General features: G+C 47.4%; 1 protein-coding gene across 3 annotated transcripts in view; it reads right to left on the bottom strand.

Moving 5' to 3' along the window:
- Setd1a (SET domain containing 1A, histone lysine methyltransferase) overlaps positions 1-19,137 on the bottom strand; it is a 23,932-nt gene extending 4,795 nt beyond the window's left edge. The window contains exons 1-13 of one of the 3 annotated variants that reach the window (XM_021192325.2): positions 19,013-19,137; positions 18,251-18,415; positions 17,922-18,017; positions 15,514-15,784; positions 12,112-12,233; positions 11,672-11,901; positions 10,120-11,014; positions 9,184-9,975; positions 8,550-8,726; positions 8,266-8,353; positions 7,470-7,627; positions 7,255-7,342; positions 4,358-4,675 (exon numbers count right to left, since the gene is read on the bottom strand). In XM_021192325.2, the coding sequence (XP_021047984.1) occupies positions 4,358-4,675; positions 7,255-7,342; positions 7,470-7,627; positions 8,266-8,353; positions 8,550-8,726; positions 9,184-9,975; positions 10,120-11,014; positions 11,672-11,901; positions 12,112-12,233; positions 15,514-15,784; positions 17,922-18,017; positions 18,251-18,400 (3,385 nt within the window). In that variant the 5' untranslated portion in view covers positions 18,401-18,415; positions 19,013-19,137. Of the gene's footprint in view, positions 1-4,357; positions 4,676-7,254; positions 7,343-7,469; positions 7,628-8,265; positions 8,354-8,549; positions 8,727-9,183; positions 9,976-10,119; positions 11,015-11,671; positions 11,902-12,111; positions 12,234-15,513; positions 15,785-17,921; positions 18,018-18,250; positions 18,593-18,744; positions 18,878-19,012 lie in introns of those variants that run through there. The other 2 variants (XM_029537025.1, XM_029537022.1) reach the window with 2 other exon arrangements.
- Positions 19,138-20,441: the final 1,304 nt, after the last annotated feature.

Here is a 20,441-nt window from a genome sequence, read left to right as displayed (position 1 = left end):
ATTTCTGAGTTCGAGGCCAGCCTGGTCTACAGAGTGAGTTCCAGGACAGCCAGTGCTACACAGAGAAACCCTGTCTCGAAAAAACAAAACAAACAAAAACAAAAACAAACAAACAAAAACCCCAACACTCATGCTTACATGCTTACCTATGCACAAGCCTGCTTGTTACACAGGGGCTGCTGTCTGCCTCTCTCCTGCTCCTATCACTCTCAGCACTGTCAACTCAGCTCTGTACCTGTTCATTATTCCAGCTGACAATGGAGCATGCCCATATTAGATATGGGGAAACTCAGAGTAGACAGATAAGCCCAGGAAGCTGTTGTTCAAACAGTATAACCAACCGAATCAAATGTCTAGTCAAACTCGGAAAAGTAGAGAGGGAAGGGATCCCATGAAACACTGAGATTCTAGCCTGTTTATAAGACCACTGGAAGAGAACATACCCCAGGACCAGACAATTGTAGGTTCAGAGCTTTAGCAACTGGCTCTACCATTTTCAGAACTAAATGGCAGCCAGCACCACGACCGGCCGGTGCTCCTTACTTGGGAGCACTGAAAGGTCCTTCAGTGCGTTGCATTCTAGGCTCTGGATGTCATGAGGGTCTTGGACAGTGGCAAACTACATGACTTAGCATCCAACTCAGCTTCTTTGCAGACCTCTCTGTGCTCCCTCCCTTCCCCCCACTTTTCATTTACAATTATGATACAGTCACCCCCAGGCAGTACAACTACTTTTTTCCAGGGAATTGCTCTCCTATGTTGTCTCCTATGTTCTTAGAAACAAGGCCCTAGAAGTCAGTCCTCCTAGCTTTCTCCCTCCCTCAGGGCTGTCACTGACTGACAGCACCGAGCCTGCTGTCTGAGCCAAGCCAGCTCCATCAGAGACTGCCACAGAGAAGGTCTAAGGTAGGAGTCGGCTGGCTGGCCTGTCGCTACCCTGCTGGTTTGGTGGATGGAATTCTACACTGGGATGGAGAAACAGAGGAAGCCTGTTTCCTGGGGAAAGCAAAAATAAACCAAACTAGAAGACAAAGGGAGGCAAGACCAAGGAGTCCCTACTTGTCTCTGAACACTCCGTCAGGCATACCACATAACACACGCATAACTACGCAGCATTGCCCTCCTCTTTGAGAGAAGTCTCATGTAGCTCAGACTAGCCTGGAACTCACTGAAGCCCATAAGGAACCTGATGCTTCTGTAAATGCTGGCATCACAGGTATATACCACCATACACAGCTTTCCTTTCTGGTATTTAAACTAAAATTGGCTGCTGTCGCCAGACATCCAACAATCAATCTTTCTTTCTTTCTTTCTTTCCTTCCTTCCTTCCTTCCTTCCTTCCTTCCTTCCTTCCTTCCTTCCTTCCTTCCTTCCTTCTCTTTCCTTTGATATTTTCTTTAGTCACATTTCAAATGTTATCCCCTTTCCTAGTTTCTCCTCCAAAAATCCCCTATCCCCTTTGCCCCTCCTCCTCAACAATCTTTCTTCAATCAGGCTACCATTTATTAAGTTGACACTTTCCAGAGGAAAATGTGGACTATCTTTTTAAGCTTTTCACAGTATATCCCGACACTAAGCCAGAAAGCCCAGTATACCCTACCCTTAGAAAAACCTAGCTATCAATATTACTTCTTTTCATCCATTAACTCTTGCCTTTAGTCTAAATTATTCACCTGAGATTTTATAATTCCAATGACCTGTAAGGTCCTTCTATCTTATTATAATTTCTCCCGTGGCTCTATAAAATTGTCTGATTCTGCCTTTCTTTCCCACTCATCCATCCATCCACCCACCTACCCATGCATCCATCCAGTTAGTACTAAACTTCATGCACGCTATCACTGAGCTAGATTGCTGGCCCTTTCAAAAATTTTATTTAGATACAGGGTCTTGCTAAATTGCCTGGATTAGCCCCAAATAGCCTCAAACTTGATATCCTCCTGCCTGACTTTCAAGCAGCTGGGACTATACCCCTGTGCCACAATACCTGGCTACTCCTATCTTCAGAAAAACAAAACCAAAAAACTTTTCTGTATATGGTTGCTTTCCTTGCCTATGAATTCCCTGAAGTGAGAATTACAGATGGTTGTAAAATTCCATATGGGTGCTGGGAATGAACTTAAATCCTCTGCCAGAGTCGTTAGTGCTTTTAACCACTGAACCTCTCTTTTTAAAAGATAGATAAACTGGAAAAATGGCTCAGCAGTTAAGAATGTTCTCTGCGCTGGGCATCTCGAAAAAACAAAACAAAAAGAATGTTCTCTGCTTTTACAGAGGACCCAGGTCAAGTTCCCAGCACACAACATGGTGATTTACAACTATATATAGATCTAGTTCCAGGGGATCTGACACCCTCATCTGGCCTCCATGGGTACTATATGCATGTGGTACATAGACACACATACAAACACTCACATAAACACATTTAAAAAAGGAAAAGAAAGGTACTGTCTCATATGTATCTCTTTTTTTTGGTTTTTTCGAGACAGGGTTTCTCTGTGTAGCCCTGGCTGTCCTGGAACTCACTCTGTAGACCAGGCTGGCCTCAAACTCAGAAATCCACCTGCCTCTGCCTCCCGAGTAGTGGGATTAAGGCGTGCGCCACCACACCCGGCTCATAAGTATCTCAAGACTGCCTTTAAACTAACCCGTGTAGCTGAGGACGACCCCAAGCTTTTGACCTTCCTGCCTTCACTTCCCCAGTACTGAGATTATAGAAGTACACCATGACCATAATGCCTGGCTTTTACTCCCATCCATCTTTTTATTAAAGTGGTGCTTTGCTTGGTATTCGAAACTTACCCCTGCCTCACTTCGCCCCGCCCACCCCCTCTCACCCTGTCTTCTCCAGAGTGCACAGCTGAGCTCACATCAACGCTCTCATTGCTCTTGCGCAGACTCTTCTTCCCAAAGCCTCTGCTCTATAACCCATTGCTCACGTTTCTAACTGGGGGGTCAGAGGACTCCTTTCAACTCCAAGTCGTCAATGCCCATAGTCCTAGGTCACTTTACTGAAAGCCCTTTCCTGGCATGTAGTATTACCAAGTTATCTCTCTCTGTCTTCACCCCTATTTTTACCAATTTTCTCTGTCCCCGAGCCTCAAGTGCAGTTTTTCAACTGTCCATTTGGTTCTTGAGATAGGGTCTTTCACTAGGACGACATGCTCAGCCCAGGGATCTGTTTCTACTTTTCTAAACCTGGTATGACAAACGCAAGCCACCACAGCTTTATGTGGGTGTTACTGATCAAACTCAAAAGGTTCTCAAGCTTGTGTGACAAGCACTTTACCTACTGGGCTATATCCCTACCCCAGACTTTATTTTGCTTATATCCTCTCTAACGCTACTCTTCTACTGCCTTCCTCTTTCCCAGATCTCCCTTCCTGCCAGAATGGTCTTTTTGTTATAGATGTGGTCCCCAAAACAGAAGGAGAACAATGCCCTCTAAGTGGCCTTTTATTGCCGGGAGACTCAGAATTGAGTGCATGAGGTCAACTCATCATCCTGTGGATGCTGGAAATTTTAATTACACAGAGGGACACCTAAGTCCCAGCTTCCCATCCTGTATCCTTCCTGGCCTCACCAAGTCTCCCTGTGACACTCTGCCTCCTCTCTCAAGCCCGTTTGTAATGCATCTTTCAAATCACTCTTATCCAGTCATAGCTTCCTATGGCTCTCAAAGCAGAGACAACATTTCGTACATGAGCTCTGCATTTTGCATGGGCTGGTGATCACTCACTCCTACAGTTCTGGCCACCTTCCACCCTAAGTTTTCAAACTACCAAAGGGTGAGCTTTCTTCCAAACCTTCTAACTTGCTGTTCTGTACCTTATGTAGAACCTCCTCCCTCACTGCTTTGCCCAGACATCAGCTCAAATATGCTTCAGCAAGAGGGTGTTCCCAGACCCACAGATGCCCTCAGGAATCTGAGTTCCTGTACTTTGTCTTCATAGAACTTATTGGGTTGAAACCATAGTTATTTCTATGCATTTATTGCTTAACTGGCCTTTATCTCCCTATAGACTGAAAGCTTTATGAGGATGAGAACAGTGCCTGTCAGACGCATCATCACATCTTTATACTGCTCCTGGTACCAGTAGCAATGCTCAATTATCTCTACTGTATGAATAAATAGTCCCTACAGGAGGCCCATCATATGCATATATGATAACAAGAACTATAGAATAACAAAAACTAGACAACGGTACAAGAGCTCAGTTATGCATTAGTGTTACTATGTGCTCATTTAACTGTTCCACATATACATAGCCCCAAGGTCAGACTGTAGGTGGGAATCATTCTCTAAGACACTGATAAACATATATCTTAGTCATATCACCTGTCGCATGCCACCTACCTGCAGGCTGTGTGGGCAATGTCTCCTTTTCAGAGAGAGGCATGACAGGGGAATCTATAAGCCCGTCGGTCTCAGGCTTCTCATCAGGAGCTGGAAGGGGCTCTGGAACTTCTCTGGGGGGTGAAGCTGAGGGAATGACTGCTGACTGTTCCTCTTCTTCAGAGGAGGACTCTGATGAGGAAGAGGAGGAAGAGGAGGATGACGATGACGAAGAGGAGGACGAGCTGCCACTCTCGGAGTCCGATGTGCTGCCATTTTCACCGTCTGAATCCGCATACAGAGAGCACTGGGAGGACGAGTCACTGTCCTCATCCTCACCTGAAAATCCACAGGGGAGTCAGTGGTCAAGAGGAGGGGTCACTGACTAAGTACTCTGGATGTGAGGCTCTAGGCCAGGTGTTGAAAGCTCAAGAAGTTAAATAAGCAAGTGCATGTTCACAGTAACAAACATCAGAGTGAAGGAAGGAAAGCCCTGGATTCTGCTGGAAGAACAAGTCTGGGAAGGTCCCCTCCTAAATGCTAAAACCAAGAAGGAGATGTTCCACCACAAAGAAATGGAGATGAAGGCCCAGTCTGCAGAAAGAGTTCCAGGACAGACCTGAAGACTGCCAATCAGTTGGCCTAGACCACCAAAGTTCTGTAGAAAATAGAAAGAATTCTGGAATAAACAGTACATGCCTTAAAAGTAGGCCTTTAATCCTAGCACTCAGGAGGCAGAGGCAAGTGGACCTCTGTGATTTGAGATCATCCTGGTCTACACAGTGAGTTCCAGGATATACAGGGCTACACAGAGAAACCCTGTCTTGAAAAACAAAATAAAAAATAAATAAATAAAAATAAAGGCAACTCATGGTGATACATGTAAACCCAGAACTCTGGAGATGAAGACAGAACTGACTGAAGATCATACTCATCTATATACCAAGTTAGGGGCCAGCACGGGCTATGTGAGACTCTTCTTCAAAAACAAAACAAAACAAGGTGCCAGCAAGATGACTCAGTAGGCACCTGGTGCTAAACTGATGACCCGAGTTTGATCAACAGAACTTACAAGGTGGAAGGACACACACACACATGCATGGCATACCCTCACAACATTATATAACACCGCACTTATGGGAGATCGGTTTTGGGTGAGAGATCACTAAGAAATTCCATAGAAGCATAATGCAAAAGGGCTATAATTCTAGAACTTGAAAGGCTAAGTAAGTCAATGAGGCCAGGGAGAGAGAAAGAGAGGAAGAGAAAAAACAAATGTTATTGATGAATTCATAATGGAGTAAACAGAAGGGAGTAGTGGGGGGAGGAACTGGAACATGGTGAGACTAAGCTGAAGAGAACATATGTGCAGAGCCTAGAATGACTGACTATACAAATGGCCTGTAGGTCACTTTGGCAGAAAACAGGGAGTGTAGAGAAAAAGAGTACATTTTAGAAAAGACAATTTTATTAGAAGTTTCAAAAATGAATTAAAACAGAAGGAAGGAAATAGAGGCAGAACAGTAAACACTGCATCAGAGGGGCTGGGTCTGCAGGGCAGTGGTGGAGTGTTAGTCTATCAAGGAGGCCTGATCCCTAGCATTGCATGCAGGTTTGCAGGTTTGGCACGATGGCATGTTTGTAATGCTAGCACTGCTTAGGTAGAACGACTAGAAAAGGATTACAAAAGTAAAGCCCTCCTGAGCTAAAGACCCTGTCCCTAAGAACCTACACGAGAAAAGCAGACAGAAGAGCAAAGGTGACAAATTCAAAATTCATGCTGGAGGCACAGTTGATGGCAGAGGAGCCAAAGGACCAACAGGAGGGAACTGTTTTCATTCTTAGCAGAAAACCTGGCCCTTCACTTCTCCACTGAGACCTCAAGATCATCACTGTTATCATTCCTGGTCACTGTGAAAACAGTATTTCAAAGGGATTCCTTGACTGCTGTACAGACAACAGTGGCTCTTTCCTCAGGTCTAGCATACCAGCACAAGTTATTACCCTATTTCATTGTCCTTAAAATGTAATTTGTCTGCAATGACACAAAGGGACTTGTGTAACCTGTCTCTCTCCCTTCTATCCTCTTCCAACAAGTTTTTTTTTTTTTGGTTTTTCGAGACTCAGAAATCAGCCTGCCTCTGCCTCCCGAGTGCTGGGATTAAAGGCATGCGCCACCATGCTGGGCCCAACAAGTTTTTTAAAGCAGGGTTTTAATGTACATTTCTTCTAAAAAATTATTTAACTTATGCATATGCTTCAGTGTATGTATGTGCACCTAATACATGTGGAATTAAAAAAAAAATGTACTGGATCTCCTGGAAGTAAAGTTACAGGCAGTTGTGAGCCACCATGTAGGTTCTGGGAACCAGCCTTGGGTCCTCTGTAAAAGCAGTTAGTGTTTACTACTAAACACTGTGCTATCTCTCTGCAGTCCCTCAATACCTACTTCTGAAGGAATGCAGATTACTAAACCATGTACAATCTGTAGACGCTAACAGACACGCAATTGGGTGGAAGAGTGTCTGTTGATGGCAAGAGAGATGAAGGGAAAAGAAAGGAACAGACTCATGGCTGGGCCTTACAGGAAGAGCAGAGCTCTAAGACAAGACTGTCTAGATTGATAGCTTCAAGGGGCAAGAGGGGAATGCATACCCTTCACCTCTGGGACCTGGGGAAAGAAACAGACTTTGCAAGGCTATCCATAGGGAGACCTGTTCGGAAGAGGGAGTATTCTGAATCAACGGAGTTCACGTTCTCAAGAGTCCCAGGATTCCCAAAGGCATTGGCTAACACAACTGTCATTGCAAAGAACAAGAATGGCCGAAGTCCAGCAGGAAAGTCATAGAAAAAGACAAACCAGATAGTATAATCCCTTTTTCCCCAAACCTGAATTCTATTCAACTGCCTACACTCACCATCTGATGCCTCTGCTTCCTTCTTGGCGGTATCCACAGCTTCCTCCTGCTCTTCATCTTCCTCATCTTCCTCATCATCATCCTCATCCTTAAGGAAAAAGACAAACTGAGACTAACAGGAAAATGACACTGAGTTCCAGATCAGTGAGAAACTGGCTGTGCCAACGGGGGCTCAGGAAAGGCTTCTGGCAGACACCAGGTGCCTAGCATCTTACCTTCTCTGAGGAAGACTCCTGGGATGCCTCCTCCCCTTCACTGTCCAGAGTAAAGGATTTTCGGTGCTTGCCTTGGGTCTTGCCCCGTTCTTCATCTCGCTTCGGAGGCTTGGTCCCTGGACGTCCTGGTTCTCCAGCTTCCTTTTCTCGCTCAGGATCTGTTAAGAGGAAGTCAGAGCAGTTACAATCTATCAGTAGTTAATGCTTTGCCATCCTGGAGGCAAAGAACACTACTGCCCACTTTACTGACTGGCCACCCTTACTCAGGACAGAAACTGAAACACAATAACGTGTTAGACAGTTTGAACTACATCCCACACATTTGCTTTGATCATTTTCTAAGCTGCGTGAAAGAGGATGTCAATTTGTTTTATCTGGCCCAAAAAAATAATATAAGGCAGGGAGTTCTCCAGGGAAGCAGATCTGACTCAGTAGAGTGGCCTCATGTCCCATAAGCTGCCAACCAAAAGTCCAGACTTCAGCAGACTGGGGAGACTGCACAGCAGAAGCATTAGGCAGTGAACCTGGAGAGATGATTCTTCAAGTTCTGACTCTAGACAGTGAAATTTTTACTTTGTAGTTGCAAAAACCAAGACACAAAAACACTTAAATCAGCCCAGCAGAGCTAAGAAGCATAACTAAAATGCAAGGAGGAACCTCCCTGACACTGGTGCCTTTCATTCACTTGCACTCTGCATCAAGTCCCCACTGGTGTCTTGCCCTCAGAGATCTCCTCTTGCTCCCTATTACACTAAGAAGACCACCGCTTTCTCCTTCTGCCTTATTTCCTACGTACCGTCTTCATCTTCCTCAGCTGGAGTAGAGGGCCTGGGCCTCTTTTCCTCGCTTGCCTCTGAAATTTCTGATGGCTCTTTCCGTTTTACCTGGCAGATGCAGACAGATAGGAGCAACTTAGAGCTCAAACAGAGACAGGAGTGAGGAAAAGGGAGGAAAAATTAAAAAACCCCAACAACCCACCTCAACCACCATCCTCCACAGCCCCACCCCACTCCCATACACCCTTTCCCACCCTTGGCAAGGGAGGCCCAGCAGCCTTCCCACCACTGAATTCCTGGATACCTTGAATGACGGTAGCCGCAGGGCCCCTCGAAGCCCTGACCCAAAGGCAAAGGCCTCAGTGCCTGTGATGCCACCACTCTTGGCCCAGTCCACGAGGGACAGCATGGCTGGCTCCTTGAGCTTCATCTTTTCTTTGTCCTCTTCCTTGGCTTGCTGTTTGGCTGCATTCTGGAATGGCTGCAAACAGTAGGGAGACTAAGCTAAAGAACCCTCCTGCCCAAGAACCAACAGTGTGCCTGAGGAACACCAATATGCATTAACTTATTTTGCTACCATTATCTACCTCTGGCAAATTAAAGCAGTTTCTCAAGTCTGATAATTCAGGCCATCCACCCTTAGGAAACAGTTACTAATTTTTACCAGACTACAAACGGTGTAACTAAATACAAGCCCAGAAACATTTTGTAAAGCAGCAACGAAGCCAGGACAGAGCTCTTCTGACTCAGGCCCATGCTCACTTTTTGCTCTGTCGTAATTGCCCAGCCTGTAATTCCCATAGCCTTCCTATCCATTTCATTTTCTCTTGTCCCTACTTTGAATTGGGCAATCTAGGGAAGTCAAAGGTCTATCTCTTTCAGCAAACAAACAAACAAACAAACAAACACTGAACATACCCAGCACTAGACCTCCTCACCTTGGCCTTCTCTTCCTTGCTCTCCCACCACTGGTCAAAGGCTCCAAAGGCCACATTCTCGACCATCTTTCGGTTGAGGTCTCGCTGCATAATGCTCTTCATCTCTTGGACAAGGGTAGCCAGCACACGACCCACTGTGCCTGCTGATGGTAGGGCCTTGCTTTCTGCTATCTCTGCTTCCTCCCTATGAGGCAGCCGGGCCTCCTCTCCCGAGACTGAGGAAGAGGGCAGGGGCTCGGCTGCCATAGGCAAGGGCAGGTGGTAGGCCTCCCGGGAGTATGCCCCACGACCTTCTTGCCCTTGTGTGTATAGAGCATAGGGCAAGCCATAGGCTGCCTCTTGTGGAGGTGGAAAAGGGAGAAAGGCCTCGCCAAAAGCCCCACCAGGAGGACCAGCTGAGGCTGCAGTCAATCCCTTGCCCTGCCGTAACTGGTGGAGCCGTGTTAACATCTGGGTCTGCATCTGGAAGGACATGGGCATCCCTCCCCACTGTGCCCCAAGTCGATCCATAAGTTCCAGGGAGTTCACAAAGTCATAGATGTGGGGTGGTGGTGGAGGAGGTGGCGGAGGGTACTCAGGGGGGGGTGGTCCATCTGGGTGAGGTGGGAGGAGGTAGGCAGGTTGGTGGGGAGGATAGCCAAGGGGAAGGGAAGCAAGGTAGGGAGGAGGAGGGGGAGGAGGTGGAGGTGGTGGCGGTGGCGGCTGCTGGGGGGGTGTTGGGGCTGGAGGTGGTGAGCCACCCCTGTCATCATCAGAGATCTCCATATCTTCTCCGGAAGAACATGGAGAAGCCTGTGGGGTATGGAGGAGAGTCACAGACAGCTCCCACTAGAGCTCCCTGAGTTTGCCCTCACACTTGTCTTCATGTTTGAGCACCTTCCCTACCCCCTAAGCTTAAGCCTCCATCCCAGATGCTATGGCTGGCCCCAGGCTCACCTGGTTCTGTCCATTGGCCTTTGGTGACTCCCGGGCAGCCCCTGGCTCTCCACTCCCTGTAGGTGCTACATCTTCAAAATTAGCTGGTGCAGGAGGGGGTGTGCAGGGCCCATGACCTGCCCCAGAAGGCACCTCACCCCCTGCATCTCTAGCCCCAGGGCCTGCACTGCTGTTCTCTTCCTCTTCCTCTGTATCAGAAGCCAAGAAAGAAAACTTGGAGCGTTGTTCCTTCAGCAGCATTTCAATACGGGAATCCAAACTGCTGTGCTGAGCAAAGGGCACACTCTCGTTGGTGGTCTCTGGGGCTGGGGAGCCAGAGCGTGCAGGGGAAGCTGGGCGTGGGGGAGTCCGGGCTTCTTCTCTCTCAGGGCTGGGTGCCCCACCACCACCACCACTATTACCACCACCACTACCACCACCACCACTACTACCACCACCAGGTTCTGGAGGTTCTGGAGGTGGGGCCTCTGAGGCAGGAGGCCGGTAGTCTTGGTCAGTGGATCGGTTGGGCTCAGGGGCCAAATAGGAGGTATAGGAAGGTGGGAAGCGCTCAGCCGTATTTTCGGCAAATGGAGCCCCAGAAGGGTCCTCTCTAGTTGCCCGGCGAGGTGGATAGGAAGTATGGCGCTGGTAACGATTCCAGCTTTCATAATATGCTGGGTAGCTAGAGTCAGAACCACGAAACTGAGGGGCTGAGGAAGAAGACGACGAGGAGGAGGAGGAGGACGATGAGGAGGAGGAAGAGGAGGAGGCGGAGGCTGCAGTAGCTGCAGCAGTTGCTGAGGTGGCAGTAGCGGTGGTTGCAGGGGCTGAAGATGTAGAGAAATGGCGGCGAGAAAAAGAATCTTGATAGCTGTTCTCTGACCGCCTGGGTTTGAAGGAGGCTGAAGTGGTGCTAAGGAAGAACCCAGGAGTTAGCCTGGCTCCTGCCTATGTGACCAAACCTGACTGGTTCTGTTCTCATACTCAAAGGTAGTCTATACCTAGATTTGATCCCAACACCCACATGGTAGCTCAGAACCATTTTCACTCAGCTCTAGGTGATCCACTGCATGGGTACAAGGAACACTGTTTACAGACATCCACATAGACAAAACATTCAGACTCATAAACATCTTAAAAAAGGGGCTGGAGAGATGGCTCGGCAACTAGGAGTACAGACTGCTCTTGCACAGGGTTCAGGTTCCATTCTCAATCCCCACATGTAACATCACCTGTAAACTACAGATGCAAGACATCTGTCCCCTTCTAGCTTGCTTGGGTGCTGCATGCCTGTGATACACAGCATACATACATACTTACATACATACAGACAGGCAGGCAGGAGCGTGCACATGAGTGTGCACACACACACACAAAACTCAAAACAGGTTTCTTAACATGTTTCTACTAGGTCCCATACTAGTATCCCTGAAAACAGCAATTTGTCAGTTGAAACCAGAGACTAAAATAAATGGCTTCCCATTCCTTCTCACAGACACTTGGAGCTTGTTCTTTCCAGCTGCAGCTACCAAAAGAATGGCTAAGGCCCAAAAGAAGTGGTTTCCCATACCTGCTGGAGTAAGCAGAGTCCTGAGAGTAGGGGGTGCTACCCCGAGATGTGTAGGGGGTTCCTTGGGAGGACTGAGGGGTGAACTGGCCAAAGGAAGATGGAGTATCTTGTCGACTGCTGGAGAAATTTGTATCTTGGGAGCAGGGAGTGCCATTGCCAGGAGTGCCCCCCACAGTAGTGCCTGCTGGATAGGCAGCTGTGTCAGAGGAAGACCTTCGGCGGGCTTCAGTCTAAAGAAAAAGTGAGTAAAGGAAAAAAGATCAGGCACAATTTAAAACTGTCTACTGCCCCAATCCAAGATCCCAGCTCTGTGTATCTGAAGACACCTAGGCATCTTTCCTTAGTGCTTCCTATACTTAATAGGGAACTTCAGGGCCTTCCCAGATGGCTCCTGGTTTGGTGACCAGGTAACAAGTACACCGCAGCTACAAGCTTCTCACCGTCTCAGTGGCTGCACCAGAACCCTGGAACTTCTCACTCAAGGCCTTGCCCCCAGTGGGCACAGTCTGAGGAGTGTAAGAGCCATTGACAATCAATTCATAGTACTTCATTCGCTGTTGGCCTAGATGGAGAGAAATGGGAATCAACAGTCAGAAGGAAACACAACCGCTGTGATTTGGTTGTTTTGTTTCTTTTTCAGGTCTCAAGTCTCCTACAATCTATTGAGTTTAATGTATCAAAACGTTAGTTTTCTACTTAACTCAATCCTTGGAAACTTTTACCTCATTTCTACATGGCTGGTGTTATTTTGACTAGATCTATATTCTTTCTTTCTTTTCATTTTTCTTATTTTTTTGGTTTTTTTCGAGACAGGATTTCTCTGTGTATTCCTGGCTGTCCTGAAACTCACTCTGTAGACCAGGCTGGCCTCGAACTTAAGAAATCCGCCTGCCTATGCCTCCCAAGTGCTAGGATTAAAGGCTGGCTGTCTATATTCTTTCTATTTTTATTGGCTGATTAAGACAAGGTATCAAATAACCAGGCTGGTCTCATACTAAGTAGGAAAGCACACCCTGAATTCCTGATACTGTTGTCCCTACTCTTCCCATGTTCAGGAAATATAGACATTTATCACCACACACTGCCCTTCTGCAGATTTATGAAGTAAAACCTGGTTCATCTCCAACTATTAAACATATATCCCATAATATCGGGAGGCAGTAGTGTTTGGTCTGGCATGTAAAAGGCCCTGGTTCAACATAACCACAATAAACACATGGTTCACACATACACCATCTAGAGTATTTCATAAACTTCAAGAAAGGTAGGTCTGTCTGATACTAAGCCCCATATCTCTTACATTATAAACTAAAGATTGCAGGATGGTAGCTACAAGTGTCAATCCAGCCCACGAGGGGATTTTACTTGCCTTGAACAATGACTTTTAAACTCTTGGAAGGGGTTGAGCAGTGAGAGGGTTTGGTAGGTAAAGTGCCTGCCACCAAATCTGACAATGTAAGTTTGCTCTCTGGGACCCACATGGAGAAAGGAAAGAACTACCCCCCTTGTTGCCCCTCTAACCTTAACATGAGGCCACACATGCAGAATGTACATGCATACACGTACGACAAATAAATATAAGAAAAAACTGTGAGAAGAATGTAGCGTTTAAAAATGCAGTGTTGCCAAGTACAGAGGCATATGCCTATAATCCTCATACTTGGGAGACTGAGGCAAGGCAAGGGTCCAATTCAACATGAGCTACAGTGAGTATAGGTCACCAGAGACAGACAGAAAGACTGACTCAAAAACACAAAACAGGAACTGGAGAGTTGCCCAGTTGATAAAGTGCCTTCTTGGTATCATAAAATCCTGGGCTTCATCCCCAGGACCACATAAACCAAGCACAGTGACACAAGTCTGTGATCCAGGATGAAGGAGGATTAGAAGTCAAGGTCATCTTTGGCTACACATGAAGATTAGGACAACCTGGGCTACATGAGACCCTGTCTCCAAAGAACCAAAACAAGGTGTTGGAAAGATGGCTCAGCAGTTAAGACCATTTTGTGCTCTTGCAAAGAACCACCCACATGGTTGTCTATAACTATCCCAACACCAATTCCAGGGGATCCAACAAATACCCTCTTCTAGCCTCTGTGGCATATACATACATGTGCATCCATTTACTCAAACACACACATACATACATAGAAGCAAAAGTAAATCTTTAAAAGTAAAGTAAAGGGGCTGGAGAGATGGCTCAGCGGTTAAGAGTACCGACTGCAGGGCTGGTGAGATGGCTCAGTGGGTAAAATTCCCCGAATGCTCTTCCAAAGGTTCAAATCCCAGCAACCACATGGTGGCTCACAACCATCCGTAACAAGATCTGATGCCCTCTTCTGGAGTGTCTGAAGACAGCTACAGTGTACTTACATATAATAAATAAATAAATCTTTAAAAAAAAAAAAAAAAAGATAAATGTTAAAAAAAAAAAAAAAGAAAGAAAGAACAACAACAACAAAAAAAGTAAAGTAAAACACCAAAAATAAAGCCTGGGACCAGGTGTAGAATTTAAGGGCAGACTAAGTTATAGAGTGAGACCTATAAAAGAAATAAAAACATTAAAAACAAAACAAACAATTAAAGCATTTTAATTCAAGCACTCAAGATAGCAGAGGTAAGTGGATCTCAGTGAGTTCAAGGCCACCCAAAGCTATGTAGTGAGATTCTATTTCAAAACCACATAAAAACTATAAGATTACATACAAAAGTCTTAAGTTGAATTTGGTCTTCATTCCCATTTATAAACATCAGTTAACAACCTCTTCCCTTAGATGGCACTGTACTAGTTTGACATCTCTCCCCTGTAATTCCTTAAAAGCAGTTCAAACCTGCTCCATTTTTCTTTATTTTTATTTGTGTGTACACACACAAAGGCCACAGGAAGATGCTGGATATCTCCCATTGCTGCGCTCTCTCACTCCTTTGAGAGAGGGTCTCAACAGAACTGAAGTTTGTCAATTTGTACCCTGGCTAGTCAGTGAGATTCTGGGACCTGCTTGTCTCCTCCCCACAAAACCAAGTTACAGGCATACACAACCATATCTAGAGTGTGTGAGCGATGGAGATTCAAACTCAAGCCTTCATATTTGTACAGAATGTACTGTTACCAACTAAGAGTTATCTCCTGGTTCCTTTTTGTTTTGTTTTTTTTTTTTTTTGAGAAAGTTCTCACTATGCAGGACTAGATGACCTGGAATCATCTCTGTAGACAGGCTAGCCTCAAAGCCCTCCTACCTCTGCCTCCCAAGCACAAGGATGATATAGGCATGTGCCATGATGAGACTCTGCCTAATTCATCTTTATCTTCACACATCTGTGGTTTTGGCAGGCCATGACCTAAAACTCTAGTTCTTTAATTTCCTGAAGTTTCAATCTTAGCATATGTGCTACTGAAGAAAGCACAAAATATGTATAAGTTTAAAACAACCAACAAACAAAAAAGAAAAACCCTCCCTGAGCTGGAGAGATGATTCAGCAGTTAAGTAGCCTGGCTGCTCTTCCAGAAAACCGGAGTTCAGTTCCCAGCACCCACATGGCGGCTCCCAACCATTAAACCAGTTCCGGGGGAATCTGATGCCTTCTTTTGACTTCCATGAGCGTCAGACATACATGCTGTACACAGATATACATTCAGGCAAAACAGACACACACACAAAAATATATAAATGAATCTCTAAAATTTATCTCTAAAATTTAAAAACTATTAAGTTCAGAAACAGTCCTGACTTCAGGAATTTTGGAAATCATAACCCTGATTACTTGGCTGAGCCCAATTAAGTATCAGCATATATAATCGGTGTTAGAAACCAACTTTAGGCAACATGCAGGGGAGTCCTCACCTTTGATATCAAGCTGGGCATGAATGATATTGCCCATGACAGAGGTGAGGTGGAGGTTTTTGACAGTCTCCTTGGCGCCCCGAGTGCTGGTGAAGAGCACACGGGCCAGGCCTAGGTGCTTCCGAGTGCGGGGGTGAAGAAGGATCTCCACCTCTTCCACCTCACCATATTTCCGGCACATATCCTTCAGGAAGGTCTCCCTCACATTGTCATTGAGCCTCGCAAAAGTTACTTCCTTCAGTGGGATCTGTCCAATATAGAACTCATCCAGCTGTGGAAAGACAAGAATTGGTCTTGGGCTTCCATAGTGAGCAGTTTCCTTACCATTTGGGATTCTTGAGAGACATCCATGAGGTTAAGACAAATCTGGGAGACGGTTGTGACAGAGACGTCAAGGGGGATCATGAGAGGTACATTAGCTGTAACCTGTTTTTCAACCCCTCTTAGGACATATAGCAACAACTGGGAAGAAAACACACACAAAACATAAAAATTAACACACACAGGACAAAGTGATAGAAGTAAGTAATCTATTAGTTCAGGGCTACAGACTAGCATAAGCTAGTTACTAGAAACACAAAACAGGAAAAGTGCCCATTCAGAAAAGAGACAAGACAGAGCCGAGTATGCTGTCCACTCTTACAATACTAGCACATGGGAGGCTGAAGCACAGGATTCTCAGTTCAAGGCCAGTGGCTACCTAGGGAGTTCTTGTTTCCCAAAAAAAAAAAAAAAAAAAAAAAAAAAAAAAAAAAAAAAAAAAAAAAAAATTTTGTCTATATGTCTTAAGTGTTTTGTTTTTATAATCATAGCTTTAAAGAATTCAGTTTTATATACATATGAAAAAAAAAAAAAAAAAAAAAAAAAAAATAAGCCAGATATAAATAATCCAAATATAAATATAACACAGTGGTACCAAAGATGTAGACAGGGTATTGGGGAGCCCAAAAAAAGGATCCTTCATACACGGAAAAATCAGGAAAAAGATTCACAAAGATGCTATCATTCTTTCTGGACTCCAAGACAGACGACAGACTTCCAAGACATGAAATTTATCCATCTTGATATTTCCTTTTTTTTTTTTTTTTTTTTTTTTGGTTTTTTGAGACAGGATTTCTCTGTATAGCCCTGGCTGTCCTGGAACTCACTCTGTAGACCAGGCTGGCCNCNAACTCAGAAATCCGCCTGCCTCTGCCTCCCAAGTGCTGGGATTAAAGGCATGCGCCACCACGCCTGGCTCCATCTTGATATTTTCTAAACACTGAAAAGTGTCTGGTAAAATATTACAGGGATATGGCATCAAAGAGGTGATAAGGCCTGTACAAATCAATAACCACACATGTCAATGCCTCAAAACAGACTTAGGATGCCAGCAAGATGGCTCAGTAGGTACAGACACTTGTCACCAAGCCTGACAACCTTGAGTTTGACCCCCAGGACCCATGGTGAAAACCAATTCTCACAAGTTGTGCTCTAACTTCTACATGTGCACAATGGCATGCAAGCTTGTCTGTGAATGTACACACATGAAAAACAATATAATAAAAAAGAAAAGCAGACTTGGAAAACAAAATTAAACATTAAAACAAGTGACAAATAACAGCATGATGGAGCCTAAAACTGAGGAGGGCCGCAGAAACCGAGCAAACATCGGACTCTGCATGAAGAACATGGCAATAGAAACCCAAAGATTAAGACGAAAGGAAAGAACTACTAGGTGACTCTAGGTTTCCAGCTTGGGTACCCAAGTATCTGGTATTGCCACTCATCAGTCAAGAGAAAGTGAGGAGAACAGGACTCAGGGAAGAAAGATGATGTGTTAGTGTCTCAGTAGATGCTGGGGGAAGGAGGTATGAGACATAAACATTCAGACAGAAGAGCTTTCAGTAAAGCTGCTCAAGAAAGGGGGGATCCAGAAGGGTGAAGGCACTGCACAACTTACTTTACCAATAATCAGTAAAAGAAAACAAAAAATTAGGAGGAGACAACCACCAATTTTCTAGACAGTCCAAAGTTTGAAGAATATCCTACTACTACTGTTAAGGGAAGCAAGCTGCTCTTACAGACAGGACAGAGGAGCACACACAATGACAGCAGGAACACAAGACTCCAAGTATGAAGTGGTCTTAGCAGCATCCTTAACTGCTGAATAACTTGAGTACCCCACTGTCACAAGGCTTCAGAAAACCCACCCATACCTCATCCTTCCAGACATCAATACCCTCGTCACCAGATATATGCTAGAGTCACCTCAGCTACACAAAACATCTCAGTCTCACAGACACAAAAAGCAATGAGATCTGGCTGTCACAGTTCCTTTGGAATAAACACTTTGGGAGGCTATGTGAAGCCCAGGGTCCTTGACACTCTCCAAGGACCAACATGCAGGGTGAACAGCAGTCACTCACCTTAAACTTAGGAACCGGGAGGGAAAAGTCCCTGTTTTTGGACCTGACATGACAGCGGGGGTCTTGGAGGTCTTCCACGGGGGTATACTTTGAGTCCTAACAAAGAAAGCAGGAAGAGATGAAACCAGGCTGAAAATTCACCAGCCTACTGACTCTATAAAGCCCATGTAGAAGCCAACATAGATAGGGAATAGCTAGGAGAGCTTACTCATTCTCAAAAAACCAAACTGCAGGTATAGGAGGTCTAGGTGTCGAATTCTGAACAGGGGGGAAGCGGGGAGGGGAGACTGGAGGTCCAAATAAGTCAAAAAAGGCTGGAGGGCACTCACACTGACACTGAAGTGGACTCCATCATAGCGGTACACCTTCTGAGAAGGCCTGCGCAGAGCAGGGTCCAAAGCAGGATCCACTATGAGCTTGTAGTTCCTCCACTGGAAGCTCGGGGCTTTCTGCCCGTCTCCCCCACCTTCCTGGTCCATCTTTGCTCATTTACACTGTCAGGAAAAGAGGGATACGGAATGGGGGTCCACGACTTAGGCCTGACTCCCTTGCTGTCCCCTCAAATGGCCAGCCCCGATCCCAGGGTCTCCCATCAGTCCAGTCCCCGACACCTCAGCATGACCCGTGGCTCCCTCAGCTCTTGCCCCGAGGAGCCCGGCTCACTACGGCACTCCATTCCTCTCCATCCCCAATGCCACCCTCGGGGCCCAGGCCCATCTCGCGCCCCCTTACCTTCCCGCTCTCCCCAGCGCGCCCCACTTGGCCTCCACGCCAGACCCCTCCCCCGTCCCCTCGCAGGCCCCGCCCCCTCCCGCCTCCTCACCGGCCAGCGGCCCGGGCCGAGCCCCGCTCCCGCTCCCACACAGCCGCTCGCGTCCCCGCGCCCCGATCCTCCGAACCAGAGGTGGCACCTCTTCGGGGCGTTGGAAACACCGCGAGACCGAGCCTGAAACCCAGCTTCGGTCCCTGAATCCGGGCGGGGGGGTGGGGGGAGGGAACGCGCGCCGCTGCCCTCTCCTCCCGCCCGGGCGCGTTCGGTGTCGTCCCCCCCCAACCCCGTCGGCGCGCACGCGCGCCGGGGCCCTACTCACCCGCTCGTGGCGAGCGGCTCACCCTCCCCCCACCGCGCGCAGCACCTCAGCGGCGTGAGGCGGCGGCGGCGGCGGCGGCAGCGCGAGACCCGGCCCCGCAGCGGTGGCGGCGGCGGCGCCCCCCCACCACCACCTCCCCGGCGCGCGCACCAAACACCACCGCCACCTGCGCGAGGCCCAGCGGGCACAGCGTCTGCATCCGCACTTTCGCAACAAGGACTGCGGAGCGATCCACGGGGCCGAGGGTAGCGGCCTTGCCTCGGCCGGCGCCCTGCGAGGCTCGGGAGTTGTCGCCCAGGGAGCCTGGAGATGGGCCGCATTCCCCGGAGAGTGGACCGCACCACCCTGATCCAGCTGCTCCGGCCTTGGGGTTCCTGACGAATCGGCGGCGACGAAAGCGGCGACGAGCCCCTGCGGGAAGGGGGCGGAGCGAGGGGGAGGACGCCAGCCGGAGCTCGGGAGATTTGAGTGGCGCGTCCAACGACGCAGATTCGCGAGGCAGGCGGGCGGGCGGGGCGAGTGAGTGGACAGGATGCGCGCTCCTCGGCTCCTCTTCCCTGCCCCTTCCTTGCGCAGCCCGAGTGCCTATGAGGCTGCAGTGCAGATTCGCCACCGTTCTGGCCTGTGGCTGTCACCTCCTCTCACCTGCTGTAGAGTCAAGAAAATGACGCCTGGCTCGCCAAGCCCTGTTGGCAGAATCGACCACTAGTCCTGGACTTTTTTTTTTTTCTTTTTTAGGAGAACGACTCAAGGAACAGCACACTTCCTACTTTGTGCGAAATGGTCACAAGGAAGACGTCTTCTCGGCGTTTCGTGAAAAATCTCAGACAAGAAAAGCTGCCCAAATAATCCTAAGGAGTCGGGTAGCGAATCTGCCGATCCGGTTATGGGCGGGGCTAACGAGAGAGGCGTGGCCAGGGTGCGGAGCCCGGCGTAACGGGCCGCTTCCCGTAGAATCCACCAAAACCTGGGAGGGGATAGGAGGTGGAAAAATACAACCAGGAGGGGTGACTCAGGCGCTTTGCCTACCGACGCGCATAGTGAAACGGTCGGTTCCTTCCCGCTCTTCTACTCAGGCTCCTGTTGTTTTTCAGACAGCATGACATCGAACTTGCTATCTAAGGGAGGATGGCCTCGAACTTCAGATCCTTTTACCTCTATCTCCTGAGTACTGGAAATACAGGTGTGCACACCATAGCCGATTTAAAGCATGCTGGGAAATCTAACTCAGGGCTTTCTGCGTGTTAGGCCAGCACCCGAGTTACACCTCCTTTGGGCTAGTTTTAAAATGTTCGTTTTGAGCTGGGCAGTGGTGGCGCATGCCTTTAGTCCCTGCACTCAGGAGGCAGAGGCAGGCGGATTTCTGAGTTCGAGGCCAGCCTGGTCTACAGAGTGAGTTCCAGGACAGCCAGGGCTATACAGAGAAACC

The sequence above is a fragment of the Mus pahari genome, chromosome 1 (assembly GCF_900095145.1).
Source record: "Mus pahari chromosome 1, PAHARI_EIJ_v1.1, whole genome shotgun sequence".
In the NCBI taxonomy this organism is placed as follows: domain Eukaryota; kingdom Metazoa; phylum Chordata; class Mammalia; order Rodentia; family Muridae; genus Mus; species Mus pahari.
Note: the sequence above shows the minus strand (reverse complement) of the source record. Positions and strands in the feature narration are given on the sequence as shown.